The sequence below is a fragment of the Podarcis erhardii genome (assembly GCF_964252035.2).
Source record: "Podarcis erhardii genome assembly, chromosome: 7".
NCBI lineage: Eukaryota > Metazoa > Chordata > Lepidosauria > Squamata > Lacertidae > Podarcis > Podarcis erhardii.
In genome coordinates, this window is record NC_138511.1 from 78742947 (window position 1) to 78762325 (window position 19379).

The 19379-nt window shown below is 46.3% G+C and overlaps 1 protein-coding gene across 1 annotated transcript; it reads right to left on the minus strand.

Annotated features, from left to right (window-relative positions):
• Positions 1–76: 76 nt before the first annotated feature.
• On the minus strand, positions 77–18882 carry XRCC1 (X-ray repair cross complementing 1). The gene is made up of 17 exons (XM_081869021.1): positions 18740–18882; positions 17964–18056; positions 15794–15901; positions 15017–15175; positions 13944–14024; positions 13734–13845; positions 11972–12093; positions 10384–10507; positions 9371–9596; positions 8313–8429; positions 7973–8072; positions 7073–7265; positions 6217–6271; positions 5721–5866; positions 4702–4792; positions 3355–3430; positions 77–2772 (listed from the first exon to the last, which is right to left on the minus strand). Exons 1-17 carry the CDS (start codon positions 18788–18790, stop codon positions 2659–2661), a joined length of 1968 nt encoding a protein of 655 aa, XP_081725147.1. The 5' UTR covers positions 18791–18882; the 3' UTR covers positions 77–2658.
• Positions 18883–19379: the final 497 nt, after the last annotated feature.

Here is a 19379-nt window from a genome sequence, read left to right on the forward strand (position 1 = left end):
TTCTTCTCAGTAAGATCTTAAGAGGTTGTTACAATCTCTCTGTTCTGTGGCGCAGAAGAGCAGCTCGAGACTGAGATTTTGTTTTCATTTCATTTATTTTTTATAAAAAAAACCCCCCACAACAAACCAGATTGGAGGGGGAAAGAAGACATGAATACATCCCTGGAGGAAATTCGTCACAACTCTTGGAACCTCATGCAAACTGTAATGAACCATAGGTATAATTCATTTTTAAAAACCAAGAAGCCCTTAATCTTGGGACATGTGAGCTGTGATGCAAACTTGATACAGTTTAAATGCTACGCCTCTCCCCACCCCCATAGGAACCCTGAACGTGGCAGATTTTAGAAGGGGTGTGTGTGAATTCTCATTGCACTCCCAAAGCTAGTTCCCCTCTGGTGAGTAGTCAAGATAGCTTATTTAAAAAACACCATTGCCATTTACTGTCACCTGAAAGCCATCACCAGCTTCTTGGGAATCAGCTGAGCAAACTCTCCAGAGCATCCCATGCTTTTCAACAATTTCTGGCTAACACTGTAATGCCCCCTACCTAGAGACAAGCTAATCCTCCCTTCCAAAGAGGCTTTGGAGTAAACAGGAGGCCAGCATAGTACCGCCATCTTTTGTTATAGCTCCCATCAACGCTGTCCGTTGGTCGTGCTGATTCAAGCACCCCATTGGTAGGCTTCTGCCTACTTCTTACCCACGCCTGTGATCTCTGGGCTTCCACATAGCAGGACGTAGTGGAAAATGGAAGGTGGTAGCTGACTTCCCATTTAAGCATCAAAGCTAAGGGTTCAAGTGGAGAAACTCTGTATTGGAAATGTTATATACATTGGGGCCAAAGAGTAGAGTCCATAGAAATGGGCCATTTGCAGCCCTTTCCTAAAGCTGGGAAGCTCCTGTGAGTAATCAGCTTATTTACTGTAGTTTATCCATGAACGTAAGGACAGAGAAGAGTTGCTGGCTTGATCCCCAGCGCTGAGGGCAGCACCAATGATGTGGGGGAAGAGATGGGCTGTAAAAACGAGGTAGATTATTCAAGGCCTCTCAGTCCAGTTCACAGCCAGGGAAAATAAGGAAGGAACATGCAATTTTGGGGGGTCTGGGGCAGAACACCACTCCCCCCCCCCCCCCGAAAAAAAAAGCTCACTGGGAAGCTGAACTGAAGGGTGGGTTTTTCTGCTGTTTCCCTTCCAGCAAAATCTGAAAAGAGTTCTTTGCCCAGGGTAAAAATTAAAGAGTGGAACAGACAACTCCCTGCTGAAATGAATCAAATTATAAGACAATTCACTCCAGCTGCTTTTTTTGCTTCCTATAGGAGAAATCTGAGGCTTGGGCCATAAGAGCTGCAATATAAAACTTAGTATGATTTTAACAGTCATAGTTTCTCCCAATAGCAACCCTGAACACTGTTTAAAGCGGTTGTGTGTGAGAACACTTAGCATTAAAACATCTCTGTACCTGGGCCAAGCATGCCACTTAGGATTCTATGCTCGGTCACCGTAGGGCGTCTACTCCAAATACCACATGCTTATAACGGAGCTGTGTAAGACACAGAGCAAGTGCACTGAGCTTAAAAAGGAATGTGAACTCAGGGACTGGATATTACACTGCGGGCCTCATTTGAACATGATTTTCTAGAGGTGGTCGTAGAATTGCAGGTGAGCAGAATGCCACCCAAAATGGTAATGCACACTTGTGAGTGGTTAATTCCTGAATCCTAAAAATGGGCTTGGATTTGCCCCATGGTCCGGCCAGCATACCACTGATTGCTCATATGCTCAGGTTTGCTGAATCTACAGACGGAGGAACAAATTTTGTCTGCAAAAATGTAAGCTTGTGATGGGGTGGCCTTAGTCACAAAATGAAAAGGGGTCAAGGAGCAGGAGGCAAACATCAACTCCTGTAAAACTGGGAGCAAGGCAGAGCTTGTATAGAGGGACAGGTGCCTCCATTCTAAGGACAACGTTTGTGTCAGAATATCCACCTTGAAATGCCCAGTGTCCTCAGTTATATACATATATATCTATATATATATATAGATAGATAGATAGAGAGATAGATAAAAGTTAACTGACTGGCAAGAACACACAGAGCCTCCTAGGAAGTGATGGGGGGGGGGGAGAGGGAAAAAGAGAGAAAGAAAAAGGGTGAAATGAGAACCAGGGTCAGGAGAGGGTCCCAAAAATAAAAGGATCGTTTGGAGGATGCATCTTGCTTTCCCAGTTGCACCCTCGCCCCTTATTAGTCCAAACTAAGTTCCCACTCCACTTATTAAGCCCTTGAGAGAGTTGACACTAGCCCCAATCCAGAGCAGCTCACCACTGCCACTGTGCACCATGGAGGCTTTCTACACTGATTTCTCCAGAGCAGCTCGAGTTATTTCTGAAAATGAAATCGTGTCCCATGTCAGCTGGGGTAGCTACTGCTGGAGCAGGCAATAGTAGAAAAAAAGGCCCTCAAAACCCCATCTGCGTCTGTGTGTGAGTGCAGAAACAGGGCTGCTGGACAAGGCCCTTGAGAGGAAGGAACGTCCCAGTGGAAAACAAGTGAGAGATAGCATGGTGTCAAGTGGCCCCAAGGAGAAGGAGAGCTGTTTGCTCCAGAGGGAGTATACAGGACCCACAGGGACATGCCTGCAGGGAGGAGGCTGGCCTACACTCGTGGTACCACAACATAGGGCTGGTGGGGGATCAGCTTCTGCCGCTGGTTGCAGTTGTAGATCCAGCGGGGGCGCACGAAGGAGAGGTTGGCATTCTCGTTCAGAGCCTGCAACAGAAAGGAGAAAACGCTGGCACTTGGAAGTCCCTGGCCCCACCCCAAAAGGCGGAGCCAGTCCATCCTGATGCGATGCCTACCTTTTGTGGACTAGCACAAGCATTTAAATGAGGTTGCCCCGGTTCACATTTTATCTTGGTCACAAAGCGAGAGACAGCGGGGTGCTGTGGTTAGATCCAGGTTTCCCCACTCCTGTCTGACACTCTAATTCCCTACTGGTTACTTTGGGCTAGTCACAGATGGGCAGGGTATAAGTAAAATTAAAACAACAACAACAAACATCAACAAGGAGTATTATTCTTCAACCTCAGCCCCCACTTCTACAGCAATGTAACATTAAACATGTTACTGGGTCATCGTAAGGATGCTAAAAAGCTCTTGAAGCATTTCGAAAGCATAAAATGCTAAAAAGTGCTACTACGATCATCTGTTTCTGCCACAGTTGCCTTTGGAACTGGCTTCCTGTGTTTATCTCCATCCGTTATCTACGGGGCCACCTGAAAAGTGTGTCATGGCTTATGGACGATGGGGCTAGACCAGTGCAGTCCTACACAGCCGGCAGGATGAGCTCACCTCCTCAAACGTGTCGTCCCACTCTTGAGCTGTGATCACATAATTCACTCGCTCATTCATATAGTCCTCCACTTGCCTGCAAGCAGAAGAGAAGCATTCCCCTCACAATAATTTACAGCCACCTTTTCCTCCTCCCCTAAGAGCAGAAAGAAGTGATCTTGAAATACACTTGAGATTGCAGAATTGGCACAAATGGCTGGTTCGCATGACATACTAAGCCAACCTGGCTCACCCTCCAGATGTTTTGGTGAGTTGGCTGGGGCTGATGGGAGTTGTGGTCCAAAACCTCTGGGAGGGGGGTGCCAGGTTGGCAAAGGTTGTACTAAGCCAAACTTGAACATATGGGTTCCTAGGGAGGACCTTGCACCCACTTGGCTCCTTCTCCCAGGTCACCTTTGCTGCCACACCAAACTAGGCAAGGTTTGGCTTAGCATGGCCTCTGAACCAGGACTTGTGGCTAAACTCTCCCTCAATTAGCCGCAAGCTGTAGCCAAGGTTTGTTCTAAATCCGACATCTCATGGGCGCCCTCTCACCAAAAAAGGAAAAGGAAAGTAGTAGATTGTATCCAGAACCACAGAAATTAATGGATATGACTAACTTAATTTCAATGGGTCTACTCTGAGTAGTATTTTTAAATGGATTGATAAAGTTTGTATGCAAGTATACCATGCTGAATGTTACAGTATATTGTTTGAATTGTGCTTTTTAAAGTTTAGCCGGGCCTGACAAAATAAGTACAGTGGTGCCTCGCAAGACGAAAAGAATCCATTCCACGAGTCTCTTCGTCTTGCGGTTTTTTCGTCTTGCGAAGCAACCCTATTAGCGGCTTAGCGGATTAGCGCTATTAGCAGCTTAGGGGCTATTAGCGGCTTAGCGGCTATTAGCGGCTTAGAAAAAGGGAGAAAAAAGCGAAAAAAATCGCAAGACGTTTTCGTCTTGCGAAGCAAGCCCATAGGGAAATTCGTCTTGCGAAGCGCCTCAAAAAACGGAAAACCCTTTCGTCTAGCGGGTTTTTCGTCTTGCGAGGCATTCGTCTTGCGGGGCACCACTGTATGATATATTCAAAGCATGTTAGGCATGAAGGAGTGGACAGTCAAGACTCTACGTAGTTTCTGGTTCCTCTCTTCCTAGAGAAGCATTCTTACAGAAAAATATGGAATTGTGTTTCAAAATTTGGCTGCTAAACTCGCCAGTTTGTGGTGGGGAATTTGGATTTCCATAGTCTTTGTTCTTCACCATACACAGCTTACACTCTTTGGGGGGCTGCCTCTGATGACAGCATGCATTCAGCATGCCACTTGGGCCACAGCAGGCACCTACTGCAATGCCACCACAGCAAAACTCACCCGTTAAAAGCCACAATGTACCGGTTCAAGAGGCGTCGCTCTTGAGCAGGGAATTCGCCATAAAGGAAGAAGTGTTTGCCCACAAATAAATCTGGCAAAGACAGAGAAGCAGCTGAATGAAGATTTGAAACCCCAAACTTGCCCCATAAATGAACCACATGATTTCCAAGCATTATGTGTATTGATGCAGTTCAAGACTAGAGGGTTGCATCTAATTAATTAATTTCAATGGGTCTACTCTGAATATACTAACATTGGATACAAACCAGGAGCTCTCAGGTCCTAGTCTCATCTATACCAGCAAGGGAAGAAACAGCATGGTTGCATCTCATCTCCTGACTTCATTTTCCCAGTCTTTCCTTGCTTTTAGAAGTCATGAGGCCTCCTTAGCAGAGAAGGGAGAAAGCTGGGGCTGCCCACCAGTAACTTGCTACTATAAAACTTATCATTAAATAATTTGCACTAAATAAGTCTCAATATATCTCAGAGATACTGGCGGGGGGGGGGGGGAATAATCCACAGCTTTAAAAAGCTACCACTCTGGTGAAAAGAAAAGGTAATCTTTAATATTTTCTTTTTAACTTCCTTTTATAGGAATACTCAAAAGTGTAAGAGCGGCCCTGCTGAATCAGGGTAAGTTAAGCATTCTGTTCTCAAAGTGTCCACCCAGATGCCTGTGGGAAACCCACAAAGAACAGGACCAAAGCGTGGGAGCACTCTCCCCTTTTGTAGTTTCTAGCAACTGGTATTCAGAAGCATTTCTGCCTCTGACTGGGGTTAGTGGCCATTGATAGTCTCCTCCACAAATTGGTCCAATTCTTTTTAAAGCCATCCAAGCTGGTGGCCTCCTGTGGCAGCGAGTTCCATAGTTTTAACTACGCACTGCATAAAGAAGAAACAAAATAGCTGCATAAGATGAATGAGTCTTTCACTCTCAGCCCCGATGAGCAATCCATCCAAGTGGGTTAAACAACAGCTTTAGCTGGCTGATCAGATCTAAGCTCACAGTCCTGACATACCTGGTAGCTCTGGGATGGGCTGATCTGGTTCCTCTTTTTCTTCAACATCCGTATTCTCATCTGTGGAGCCACCATACGGATCGTCATCTGGCTCCGGGACCACCCTCCGCCCCCCTTGTTGCTTTTTGCGGTGCTCCTCTTCCACTCTAAAGCCGAGGGGAAATGAGAATATGTTGGCACAAAGGACCTGATATCCCCACCCTACAATCAGCGTCACGCTTCTAGTCCTCAAGGACAAAAGTGCACATTGGCCATTACAACTGAAGGCTTAGAAACCAGGGAACATCTGCGCAAAGGACTTCCACTGATGGGGTAGAGCCTCTCCCCTTTACACCACAGCTTCAAGTCCTGTTCCACCAATCTCTAACCATCTTCTCTTATATTTGCTTACCCGCTGGCATCATGGGTACCCAGCCACTATTCCAACCCCTTGAAAACACAAAATCCTTCCATCCCTGAGGGCATGGCTTACAAAAGAACCATTCACTTGACCAACCTCCTCAGCTCATCGTCGGTGTCACCAGAGCCCTCATCTCCATTGTCTCGAGCACCTGAGGTGGGGAGGGGGGTAGAGAAGGAGAGAGAAAATTAGTACAAAGGGCCACTACTGTGCCATTACATTTGAATAGGCAGATTAATGCAGCCCACTGCCTGCTCCTTCTAGCTCCTTTGTAGCTGCCAGGGATACGGGGTTTCTTTATGGCATTGCACAAAAAGCTGAAAGACAGGTGAGCAAGTGGCAATGGGAAGCAAAGATCAGAGGCTTGGTGGCTCAGGAAGGGAACACTCAAAAGGCCTGCTGGGGTCCAGAGATAAGACCCACAGCTTGGACAGCTCAATTGGTGCTGATAATGGTTGTGGTTGTGGTTTCATCCCTGGATTGAACAACTAAGTGTCCCTGCATTGCCTTGCAGTGTGTTGGGCTCAGTTTGGCCCTTCAGCTGTCTGGGCCCAAAGTAATTAGGGATTTATGTGCTCAAGTCAGCACCTTGAATCGGGCCTGGTATACACAGATAAAAATGGTTTATAAAACTGCCTAGTAACTTGAGCTTCATGTAGTGGAACTGATCAGCAGACGGTTCAAGATTGTTCCTTTAATCATTTCATGGATTTCATTACCCAGAGGTGCAAAAAATGGGGGGGGGGGGGTGGCCATCACATTTGTGCCCCATTTGTGAGCTTTCCAAGCGGCACGTGTCTGGCTGCTGGTGGAAATAGGATGCTCAACGGTAAGGACCTTTAGCCTGACCCTGCAAGGTGGTTCTTATAGGAGGATGAAGCAGCAGGGAGGAGTCTGAAAGTGAGCTCTCTTGCTCCAACATTCAGGTAGAACCAGGGCTTCTCAGGCCTACCTCTGGGATCCTCGTCACTGCTGGATGCTCCAGAGTCGGCTGCTGGGGCCTGCGAGTTGTTATGGAAGCCGCTGCTCCGAGAGGTAGTGGGCTCCTCCTCTTCTTCAGAGGATGCCCTCTTTGGTGCCCTGGGTACAGCTTTGGGGCTGGCAAGGGTCTTGGGCTTGTGGTTGGAGCTGGGCACGTCAGCTCTCTGTCAAATAAAAGCAGTGCTCACGTCAGAGCAGTTCTCCCCTTCAATCTCATGAAGGAGAGGATGCCTCTAAGATGGCACCTGCAATCTTATCCTTTAGTAAAAAGGTATACAGCACAGAGAATTTTAAACCAGGGAACATTGTCTTCTCAGTTAATTTAAAAAAACCTTTTGAATAACAGAAACAACTGACCTGCTTCAACTCAAAGTAACCAACACCACACTTGGGGGGGGGGGTTATTCTCTAAAGCAGTGCCACAGTTCAGTTTTGTTTCAAAAACCACATAAGGTGTCGTCGTCCCCCCCCCCCCAGTATGTTAACACACCCAAATACCCTTCTAAAGGCAAAAAATCGAGAGACTTCCGGGGATATATTTTTTGTCTGATGCAGACAGAAAATTGTAAATGTAAAGTGGCTCAAATATCAGGATACTGTTTACTACCATGCAGGTAATATCCTGGGCAGATGGCAATGTAGTGGGTTTACTTCTGTGTAAATTACGCAATGAGAAGTAAACACAGGGTTTGATTTTACCCCCTTTCATTGGAAGAACCTTATAGGAAGAACCCTACTTTTCAATCAGAATGTGTGTGCAGACATACAGCCCTGATCTATTAGTGCCAGTGGGGCGATAGCAACTCCTTTCAGGAGAAAAGATGTTTGCCAGAGCTGTGCCTACTCCATATGAACCGAGGTGCTCTATTACCTGCGGAAGTGCAAGGGGTTTGTGGTGTCGGGCAGGGGTGTCTTCGTCGCTCTCTTCCTCCTTCTCAGTGCTGGAAGAGTCTGGGCTTACCATCAGGTAGCTGTTAAAAGGAACACACCCATTGCAAACCCAGATGTAGCTGAAACCAAACCTCCCACCCCTATGCAGTGGGGAGAGGGAGACTCTCTCGATTCTGTTGGACTCCAAATCTTATCAGCCACAGCTACCAGTGGGTGACAGGAGACTGGAGTTTTACCACCGCAGGTTCCCCATCTCTGCAATGCTGCAAGGATCCTTGACAGAGCGGCCCTTTAGGCTCAGCCCCCACCCGCCAACTCACCGCTTGCAGGGAAGGCACCGCTTTGTGCGGTAACAGTCCAGGATCCACTCCTTCCGCACAATCGTGCCCCCGAGCCCTTTCACTTGGCTGTACTTGGGCGTGTTGGCAAAGGCACAGCTGGAAGGGGAGAGAGCACAGCAGGGCACTCAGAGCACAGCAACATGTTTCTCGCTACTAACCAGTGCTAAGAGCAGAAGAACTGGCAGAAAGCACAACCGGTCGCTTCAAAAGGCAGATTGTTGTGGTGGAAATTCAAATTAGTTCTAATGCACTCAGCTGCAACTTTAACCCTTGAGCAGACCTGCACAGGATCAGGCTGTACATCTACGTAGTTCCTTGTTGGTTAGCAGCCCTAGTTTACTGGAGCTACCCTGCAACCGCCTATAGCAGCCAGCATTAACCTGATGCCTGGAGATGTGTTGGACAGCAACTCCCATCACTGCCAGCCATGGCTGTGAGGCCTGGAGGCTGATGGGAGTTGTAGTAAAAATATATATAGGTTACAAGGTTGATGCAGGCTGGTGTCTAGCAACTTTCCTATGTGTACGGAAGGTAGAGTAATACTTTTATTTTTAAAAAATCTGGGATTAATATTATTGTGCTACTTATTTTAATGGGCCTGTGTTAAAATCACATGTGCAATGCTGATTTGCAAATTGTTTAGCTTGTTGCTATTGCATTTTTATGGTGTGTAAGATCCCTAAGCTTCCTTCTGTATTAAAAAAGGCAGCAGCCTGTGAGAATTATAAGCAGCAACAGCAGCAGCAGCAGCAGCAGCAGCAGAGGAACTCTCTCCTACTACCCCATTTCCAAGACCTGGCAAAACCTGATCTTTTTTGTGGAGATGAGGTACAGGGAAAGAAATAGTTGCACGTTTTTATGTACTTCTCATACCAAAGACTTGTTATGTTTCTGGTAAAGCAGCAAGTCAACAATATACAAACTAATGTCTGGTTGAAGCCTTTGGGACTGTACAGTCTTAAAAACCTAGGGGTTGGGTAGAGAGAAACAAAGTTTCAGAAGGCACAGGGAGATCCAGTGGTTTGCAGGACACCTACATGAGGTGAGTGCTGTCAGGGGTCCAGTCTGGTCGGTACTTTGCACCCATCTCTAGGGCTTTGTCCCGCAGCTCAGAGCGGAATGGATTCTGGAAGCCGCTCAACACGAACACAGTTCCCTGCAGGAGACGCTGGAAAGACACGTTTGCTGTCCCCTCTGAAGGCTGAGTTTGTGGAGGCTTTTTGGAAGGTGGCGTCTTTGGGGAAGGTAGTGATGAAGGAGAAGCTGGTAAAGGGGGGAAAAGAGCAAATAAAAGTCATTTAGGAGGAGGAGGAGGGGATGCACAGATCTGTAGCTATTCTTCCATACGAATCAATCAAAATGTGATGCTGGACAAGCTGTGTCCTAATCCCTGTGCAAATAGTTGCTGGAAGTGGGTGATTCTGCATGAATATTGAACTAGGAGCAGCATATGACATCCTGCTATCTCAACATTCTTTTTTTAAAGAACTAAGTTTCCAGTCCTTATGGCTGTGAAAGCATACGGGCAACAGCTGGTACTGCTGGACGTCAGAAAAGCATTTGGGAGGGGGTGGGGAACGAAAAGGGACTTCCAGCAGTTAAGAACTTCAGTCTCTTCCGTAGTATCAAGATCATCTGCAGAGGTCAATGTGCCCTCAAGGTGTGTGGTTGTCAGGGACCAGCCATGTAAAACCTTGATAGAACTATCTTCCAAAAGCCTGAACAAATAGAAAAATCCTTAACATTTCTCTAGAATGCAGCTAAAAAGGCAGACTATCTGATTTCTGTAGGGAGGGAATTCCATAGCTGGAATGCTACCACTAAGAACGAGCATGGGCATATTAAAGACTCAGGATGCAACCCCATGCACACTTAATAAGAAGCAATGTGGAAGGATTTAACTGCTGAGTAAATGTGTTAAGATGTGCACTGCAAAGTTACTTATCAATGCAAGTAACTTACAGTAACCCCAAGTTTAGCCTCCAACTTCTCCAAGCGTACGAGAGGACTCCCAAGGCCCATTTTCAAAATGCAGCCCCCGCATACACACCTTTGAGTTTCTTGGAGGCTGGCTGTGCAGGGCGGGGAGTATCGGGGTGGGGTTTATTGGCTGCAGACGAGAGACCAGAATTTTCCTTGCTGAATTCAAACTTCCTCTTGACCGGCGTGGGCTCCTGTGAGCAGAAGGAAACATGCAGTGCAAAACAATGCAGGCCTACTAAAAGGTAAGATGCCCAGAGGCCACGGGGACTTACTCATGGTATAAGAAGGCAACCTGTGGCTTTCCACATGTTGTCGGGCTCGCAACTCCCATTAACCTCAGGCAGAATGACCAGTGGCCAGGGATGATGAGAGGAGTAGTTTAACAACCACATAGAGAGGAAATGCAGTGGATCATGGGATGGGACAAACCTATAGTAAAGATTTGTATACTTCAGGGGTTGACTTGCTCCTGGTTTGTTTGTTTTTAAATTACATTAGCAAAACAACAAACCTATGGTTATGTGAAACATACTCAATAAACACACAAGACGTAATCGGCTGTACTTATAAATAAGGTATACTTCATTGTATCAAATAGTAGATTTCAACGGAAGTCTCATAAAGTTCAACGAAAAAAGCAGAAGACCCAGTGGATCAGTTCATTCTCTAGTCTGTTCATGCATAAGGTCCACACGTCTATAAGTGTCTATTCCACCTGTCTGTTCATAGAGTCCAATAATCCACATGAAGGGTTCTTACAGTTCCACTGGGTCTCCTGCTTTTTTCGTTGAACTTTATGAGACTTCCGTTGAAATCTACTATTTGATACAATGAAGAATACCTTATTTATTTAAAAGTACAGCCAGGAGTAGCTAAGCATTTTCAGACAGATGGCTGCACTGACCCACCCATGGCAAACCGTCTGGCGACAGGGCAACGTGTAAAAGTGAGCTTGGCTAATCCTCCATCCAAACACACATATTGGCGGTCTTAAAATGGGGTCATAAAAAAACTTCTGGCAGAACAGAATCACAGCTGGGGACATACAGGAGATGCCAGTAAAAAGAATATTGTTTTTTGATGGATAAATTTGAGGGTACACAAAAATAAAACAAAAAGCTTTTTTGGCATCACAATAAGCAATCTACGGGAGCAGTAAGTAATAAGTTTTTAAAACATTTTCATTTTTAAAAATGGAGAAGACTGGAATTGTGGAGGAGAATTAAAAAACCCTCTTGGAGGGTCTGTACACAGCTCTTAGCCTTAAGTCTTAGTGTCTCAACTGCTGTGCAGGGGATAATAATAATATCAATATCAGTTTTCCTTAAAGCAAGGGTGGGGAGCCAGTTGCCCTCCCCATGTTCCTGAGCTCCAACTCCCATCATCCAACCATGTTGGCTGAAGCTGAGGGAAGCTGTAGTCTGACAAACATCTGGAGGGTCACATATTCCCCACATCTGCTTTAAAGGATTGCTGTAAAGATTACAACTAGATAATGAACTTGAAGCAGTTTGAACACACAAAAGTATTATAGAACTATTAATCAGAGCATAGGTAGTTAAAACAATAAAGGAACAACTGGCAGCGCTACTTTAGGCTAACACGCAAGGATAAAGTTTGGCACCCAACTATTCACCCAGAAATCAGATTTTAACCTTGGGAGAGGCTTTGGTGGTGGGTTTTTCGGCGGCTGATGGCGAAGGATCGGGGGAACTGGACACGCTGGTTTGCAACGAGGCAGCGGCATAACTGGGTGAGGGCTGGTTGTTCTGAGAGGCTGCAAGAACAGTAATGAATAATCATTCTCAATGTGTTATGAAATGCAGTGCTGATGCTATGAAGTGTGCACGGCAGAAGAGCCAATTTGGGTTTTCTGTTTGTTAAGGAATGCTTTTTCAGGGATGGCATGAAAAAACTTTTGTTGTCACAGCGTTACAGTGGGAGCACACAGAGCTTTGCATGTGAATGGCTATGGTTCAACCCAGAGCCAACAGAAAAGCCACCTCTCTGCTCCACCGACACAAACTCCCTTAAGACTCTCCTTGCTAATGGCTATTAGTAACAATGGGTAAATGTTCGGTGGCAATATAATAATAATAATATTGATATCCCACCCATCTCACTGGAAATATGTGTTTATAATAATGTCGATGATGGATGGTATCCCTTAAATTAATGTGTATCTCTGATAAGATTTTTCGTTGAATGTTCTTATTTTTTCTTTCTTTTTTATTATTGCTATTTTTCTTTTTTTCTTATCTTTTTTCTTTCCTTTCTTTAATGTGTTTCAATATGTGTAGCTTTTATTGTGCAAATAAAGCTTATTAAAAATATTAATTACTAATAGAAATAAATGAATACATTGCTGAATAAAAGAAAAGAAAAGCCACCTCTCGGCCCCACTGACACAAACTTGCTTAAGTACAGTAGTACAGTAATGGCTATTAGTAACCATGGGTAAATGGAACCTCCATGTTCGGTGGCAGTATAATAAAATAATAATAATAATAATAATAATAATAATAATAATAATAATAATAACAACAACAACAACGATACCCCACCCATCTGGCTGGGTTTCGCCAGCCACTCTGGGCAGCTTACAGCACATTAAAAAAACTGTAAAACATTAGACATTAAAAACTTCCTGATACAGGGCTGCCTTCAGATGTCTTCTAAAAGTCAGATAGTAGTTTATTTCCTTGACATCTGATGGGAGGGCATTCCACAGGGTAGGTGCCACTACCGAGAAGACCCTCTGCCTGGTTCCCTGTAACCTCACTTCTCACACTGAGGGAACCACCAGAAGGCCCTCAGCACTGGACCTCAGTGTCCAGGCTGAACAATGGGGGTGGAGACGCTCCTTGAGGTAGACTGGGCCGAGGCCGTTTAGGGCTTTCAGATACCATTCAATACAAGATCCCAAGGAGCAATGGTGAGAGAGTGCTGTAGCTTTCATGCCCTTCTTGCGAGCATCTCAAAGGCAGCTGGTTGGCCACTGAGGGAAACAGAAAACTGGATGCAATGGACCCATGGCTTGACCTAGTAACCCTCATTATTAGCCAGCTGGAAGCAATATACCAAGCATAGGGCCTCTCAGGTCTGTGACATTCTCTGGGCTCAGAACCTTCCCCTGGCCACCAAGTCATTTCCCCAGACCGCACCCCTCACTGACCCTGAGTGGTTTTGAGCAATTGACCTCTGATAATGTGTATTCCTTATCTGGATGGAGGCTAGAGAGGAGTGTGTGCAGAAACTAGCCTACTGTACAAAGATAAGACTTATATTCAGGGCCCCGTCCTCTTTTGCACCTCTGCCCCCATAATGGCATATGGGCCTCGAACATCTACCCAGAAGGGAAATGCAGCCCTTGAGTTGGAAATAGTTCCCCTCCTATGCTATAGGTACTGTGGCTACCTTTAGGTGGAGAGACGAGGGGTTTGCTGGCACGGCTGAAGAAAAGCGCGCCGGGCTTCAGGGAGTCGTTGTCGTCTTCCTTGACCTTGAACTGCCCCAGCTTGGTGAGCTTCTGAATACACAGAGCATGAAAGAGAGAGCAAGGGTTTCAAATCAGCCAAGGAATGGCAGCAAAAGAGGGGACAACATTCAGGTCATTGGAGCACTTACTGGCGAAGCAGTTTTGGAATGAACCTCGTCATTTTCTGGAGGAGAGTGGAATCTCACAAAGGAGAGGCCATAAGTCAAGGACTGAGAAGGAAAGCAAGAAACTCAAGTAAAGGAGTCAGGTTTATCAATCAGGCAGTCCCAAGCACTTGTCGGCCCCTCCTCCCAGGCGGCCCCTCTCTCTTATCATCATCACACACTCTTCAGGGACCAAAGACATCTCAGTTAACAGAACCTGCTTACTGGTATGTTAGGCATACATCAGACTGACACCACCTACCAGGAATTGCTCCCCTTGTAAACAATCACCCTGATAAACTGTTGATACTATATTTTTCATGCCAAGAATATGCACAACTCTGGAGTTTACATGTTCTTTTGCTGCAGGTTAGCCCAATTAATGCTGTTACACACTTACTTGGAAGTAAGTTCCACAACTCATTGGAATTTCAGAGTAAACATAAATAGGAATTTGCTCAAAATAATATCCCTATACAAGAATTTACTTATTTCCATCCCACATTAACGTCCTCTGATTTCACCTCATCTCTAGATGGGGAACCCATAGCAGTTAAAAATTTGCATCCTCTGTTCACCAGATTAGTAGAGATGCTAGCCACCAGCCTTTTCATGCTGCTGTTGCTGTTATGATTTTTTGCATTTGTACAGCACTCCATAACATAAATGTTATTTGGGCAATTACAATAACAGAATGCAAAGTACTTTACCCCTTTTCAGCTTCAAACTACTCCTGTAATACCGGCCAGAATGAAACCCATTTGACAGATGGGCAATGGAGAGAGATGGTAACTAACCCGTGACTGGCTAGCACAGCCTTCACCAACCTGGTATTCTCCAGGCATTTTATACAACAACTCCTGTCAGCTCCGGTCAACATGACTGTGCTGGCTAGAACTGATGAGGGCATGTTGTAATCCTAAGTAGCTGGAGAGTATCAGGCTAATGAAGGCAAGCCTAGTAAGTCTCTTACCGAACTGAGAAACGAATGCAGGAATTCAAGCCTGACACTTGCCAGCATCCCTTATATCCTGTATCATTTGTACTTCCACACAAACCTTGGTATAGGGCTGGGTACAGATGATCTTCACCCGGTCCCACTTTCTCTCAGCTGTGGCCTTCACAAGCTTATCTGGTCCAAACATACGAACCCTGTTGAGGTTGGTGCCGCTCTTGCTCTCCGAGGGGGACATGAAGGAGGATGTGACCAGCAGCACCTGAGATGAGAGGGAAAGAACTGGGGTGGAGGTCAGGGTGCACTGCAGACTTAAAGGGATTACATTTTAGCCTCTAACTTGACAGATGCCAGCCTAATGGGATTAAAATATAGGTTCACAGAGGTAGGAGGTGGTGGTGGGGAACACTGAGTCATATTTATGGCTTCTGATGAAAACTGCCAAATGCTCCTCTCTACCCACATGCCGCTCCATGTCTCTATGGCACTTTCTTTGACTTGTCTAACATTGTTTGTTTTGCATGTGGCTGCATTCAAGCAGCAGCTAGCCTACGCTGCTGGACTGCCACTCATATGTGACTCTGATCCCCACTGCCACTATCTCTAGGTTTGGGTTTTCTTTAACTAGGTTTAAGTACCACTTCCAGCTTCTGTCAAATGGACCCCCATTAGTAGACTGCTTCAACTCCACAGACTAGGAAAATAGTGGGGGGGGGGGGTTCTACACCAAATGAGACAGCCCAAACAAATTGCAAGGAGGACACAACTCTGATCCTGCAAAGCCCCAAACCACCAGCCTTTTGTTAAAAAACAGCTTGCTTTCAGGTTGGGTGAGGAACGAGGCCCTTCCACAGTCTCTCACACACAGGCACTCGCTCACCTCATAGTTCTGCTCACTGGAGGAGGCAGAGCTGCCAGCCAATACTTCAACAAATGCAGAGCCTTCATTGCCAATGTCGATGCTGTGAATATGCTCCTCTTTCTCAAACTGTGGGGAGACACGACAGCCTCAGCCAAGGGTTAGGAAACACACAGAAATGTTGTCTTTCAGCCCAAGCTTCTAAAGTTTCTGACAAACTGAACACAGTGTCCCATTCATGCATGATTGCCGATATGTATGAATGCACACATTCTCACCTCGTACCAAATCAAATCTTATACCAGCCTTTCCCAACCCGGTGTCCTTTGGATGTTTTGGGATTGCAACTTCCATTAATTTCAGCCAGCAGAGCTGTGCTAGCTAGGGCTGATGGGAGTTGTAGTCCAAAGCATCTGGAAGACACAGGGTTGGGGGGAGAACGGTCTACTCTAACTGGCAGTGACTCTCCAAGCTCTCACACAGAATCCTTCCCTTCCCAGCCCTGGTGCCCAAGATCCTTCTAACCACAGAGAATAGGGATTGAATTTGGAACCTTCAGCATGCCAACAATGTGCTCTACCAAAGGGATATGGCTTTCTCACTGAAGGCCTATCACACTTCCTATTTTTGTTGTGGGAAATATGGCAGTGGGGGTATCAACCACTGGTGGTGACAATGCACAGCTGCTGGGCTGCATTCAGACTTCCGACTGCAAGTGATCCACCAAGCTATGACATAAAGAAGAGATGCTAATCTGCTGCATGGTTTTGAAGTTGACCTCTCAAGACTGCTTGCATGACTTCCCAAAACAGGGCTTCTTCCTCCCCCCCACCCCCGCCAAGGGACAGATGGGTGGCAAAAGCAGCTCAATGGGTAGTGTGGACATGAGGACCTGGCAACCCATTGAGCACACCCAAGCCAACATAGTACCATTTTTGAAGCAATGCAACCACGGTAAGCCAAATGCCAATAGCAAACCTAAGTCAAGTTGCAACTAAACACACACATGAGGTTTGTTATTTCCCAATGCTACAAATATTGCCAGTTCCCACAGTACGTTTCCCCCTCCACAGCCACATAATAATAATAATAAACCCTTTATTGTCAATGTACAACCTGTGTACAATGAAATTAACCAAGCCTCCCCGCCCCTAAACACTCAGTCTCACTGCACTCTCTGTGCTCGTTGCACAACACACCAACCCTGAAAGTCAGTTGCACTATATTATTTTCCGTTCAGCAGCCAAACAGCCCACGGATAGAAACTGTTTTTTAGCCTGTTGGTATGACTGATTATACTTCTATATCTCCTGCCCGAGGGCAGAAGATTAAAGAGGTGCTGACCAGGGTGTGAATCATCCCTGAGAATTTTTCTTGCTCTCCTAAGGCAACGATCCCTTGCAATGTCATCTAGCGGGCTCAGGGGACAGGCCCATGATATCATGTGCTGTGTTCACCACCCTCTGTAAAGACTTTTTGTCCATGGCTGTCAAGTGAACGTAGCACACTGTGATACAATATAAGAGGACACTTTCTATTGTGGACCGGTAGAAGGAGGTCATCAATTGTTGTTTAACATTGTTCTTTCGCAAGACCCTGAGGAAGTGGAGTCTCTGTTGGGCCTTCCTAACCACCTGAGTTATATTGTTTTTCCAAGTGAGGTCTTCACTAAGGTAAACTCGCAGGAATTTAAAGGAAGAGACTCTCTCCACACCCACACCCCCCGATATACAACGAGGCTAGTTCCCCTCTCTTCCTCCGAAAGTCCAACACCATCTCCTTTGTCTTGCTAATATTTAGGTGCAAGTTATTCTCTAGGCACCATGTATATGCATTGCCTGCAATCACTTGGAGACACAATAGCACAATGTATGAACATATTTCCACCAGCAATCTCCATCACCATGCCAACATCCTGTCACTCTCTACAAAATCAAGACAGCTGTTATCTAAGCCTACAACCTGATTCAGTTTAGCTTCCTTCCAAGTAAGGTATTTGCGTAGCCAAGAAAGAACTGCAGGTGTTTAAGTACACAAGAATCTAACTGCGCAAGCCAATCCCAGGTATTTTAGCCCCAAAGAAATTGCACCACACGCTTCTCGCCCCGTTTACATTCCTAACAGTCCTGCAAGGTGCTGGTGGGGAAGCTGAGGCAGATTTCAAACGCTCAGGAGGTTAACTAAAACTCACCTGTAGTATGGCAGAGATGTGCTTCTCCCCAGCCTGCGCAGCCTTCCACTTGCGATAGGTGTCGGCCTTAAGCAGGTTCTCAGCACAGTGCGTCTGGGGGGTGGGGCGAGAAGAGAGACGAGATGAGAAGGGTAAAAAAGAAGGGGCAGGAAAGAATCTCTCATCTAGAGCAGGAATTACTTGCCCATATCATCCACATTGTGATTTCTTCATCTGCGCACACACCATACATTAAAAACACAATCCACTCCTCTCACTCGCAAGAATCCTACAAACTGTATAGTCTGCCCCACACAGAGCTACAATTCCCAGGACAAACTAAAGTTCCCAGGACCCTTGGCTATCCGTATGTGTGCTTTAATTGTATGGTGTGTACACAGCTGTTATCCCCATCACTCCCCACCCCCTCCGCTGAAACTGTAGTTTGCCTCACAGAGAGCTACAATTCCCAGCACCCTGCACAAGCTACAGTTCCCAGGACTCTTGGGTCTGCGCTTTAAATGTATGGTGTGTTGTCCTCTCCATCACTCCCCACCTTATCACTTCACCCTACAAATATCTCCTCTGGTCTCCTATCCCTTAATTTATCACCCCCCTCTCTCCCCCCCCTCCAGAATGGGCTCTTCCAGGCTCCACCAATCAAAACCCAACTCCTCCCGACCACCCCCATCCTAGATATGAATGGTTGCGCCCAACCGTCGAGGGGAAATAACGGAACCTCCCTCCCCTCCCTCGGCCACGGAGCGTCCTTTTTAGAAAGGCGGCCTCGCCCTCACCGGGTCGGAGCTGCTGGCAGACACCACATGTCGGACTGCGATCTCCGGCATCTCCCCGCCACTTTCTGTCACCACCGTGACCCGGTAGCAAAACTCCCCTGGCTGGCCGGAAGCGCTGGATCCCGAGGACGCTCAGCTCTATGATGTGTTCCCGCTCGCCCGCCGCTCATAGACTCCTCCCACCTGGACGAGTCCGCCAGGAGCTTTTGCGCAGGCGCCTAAGGGCAAAGCCGCGTTGGCTCGGAGGCACGAGCGCCCCCTGCCGTCGTTTCTTTTCTTTTTTTCTGTTCGAGTCAGGTTTTGCTTCCCTACGGGCGAGTCCCAGCTGCTCCTGTAAGCGCATGCGCTCTCGCTCGCTCTCAGAGCGTACGCTAAACTGGCGGGAAATTTCTTATTAATTGCAAGCAAGAAAGCAATAAATAAATACCAAGCGCAACCCTGCGAAATAAATAAGTGATATAACATTCAGTTCCTAATGTATTCAGCACTTATTTAGATGTATTAATTCAGTTGTTACTGCCACATGCTTAGAAAGTTAAGGAGATACCAATCTGCTTTAACTTTAAAGTGTTGTAGATTTTTCTCATTTCCCCCATGCTTTTTACCTTCTTTTTTTTTTTGCAAACCGTGCTGTCGCTAC